The sequence below is a fragment of the Penaeus monodon genome, chromosome 20 (assembly GCF_015228065.2).
Source record: "Penaeus monodon isolate SGIC_2016 chromosome 20, NSTDA_Pmon_1, whole genome shotgun sequence".
NCBI lineage: Eukaryota > Metazoa > Arthropoda > Malacostraca > Decapoda > Penaeidae > Penaeus > Penaeus monodon.
The window spans coordinates 28,814,320-28,814,563 of record NC_051405.1 but is presented as its reverse complement, the minus strand read 5'-3'; the positions used below and the strand labels follow the sequence as shown (position 1 = coordinate 28,814,563).

At 58.2% G+C, this 244-nt stretch overlaps 1 protein-coding gene across 12 annotated transcripts in view; it reads left to right on the top strand.

The window, feature by feature from the left end:
- The first annotated feature begins 63 nt into the window (after positions 1–63).
- Positions 64–244, top strand: part of LOC119585742 (mucin-5AC-like) — a 31,530-nt gene continuing 31,349 nt past the window's right edge. For 6 of the 12 annotated variants that reach the window (XM_037934447.1, XM_037934448.1, XM_037934443.1 and 3 more), the window contains exon 1: positions 71–219. In XM_037934447.1, coding sequence (XP_037790375.1) covers positions 169–219 — 51 coding nt within the window. In that variant the 5' untranslated portion in view covers positions 71–168. Of the gene's footprint in view, positions 220–244 lie in introns of all 12 variants that reach the window. The other 6 variants (XM_037934446.1, XM_037934439.1, XM_037934437.1 and 3 more) reach the window with 2 other exon arrangements.

The window sequence follows — 244 nt, the reverse complement described above, 5'->3', positions numbered from 1 at the left end:
GTACTTCAAGGCCACCTGAGCGGGAGTCGAGCCGGGACTTCCCTTTTAAAGCCTCAATAGCTGCGCATTCTCGCATTCGTTTCCTCTTTGGCGATCGCTTCTCGTGGCTGTCGCTCCGAAGCCGCTTTAACCCGAGTCGAGGGAACCGTCCGGAATTTCTTCGCTGCCATGAGGCCGGTTGTGCTAGTTGCGCTGCTGGCCGTCGCGGCCGTCGCTGTGGTAAGGGACTAGCGATAAAACATCC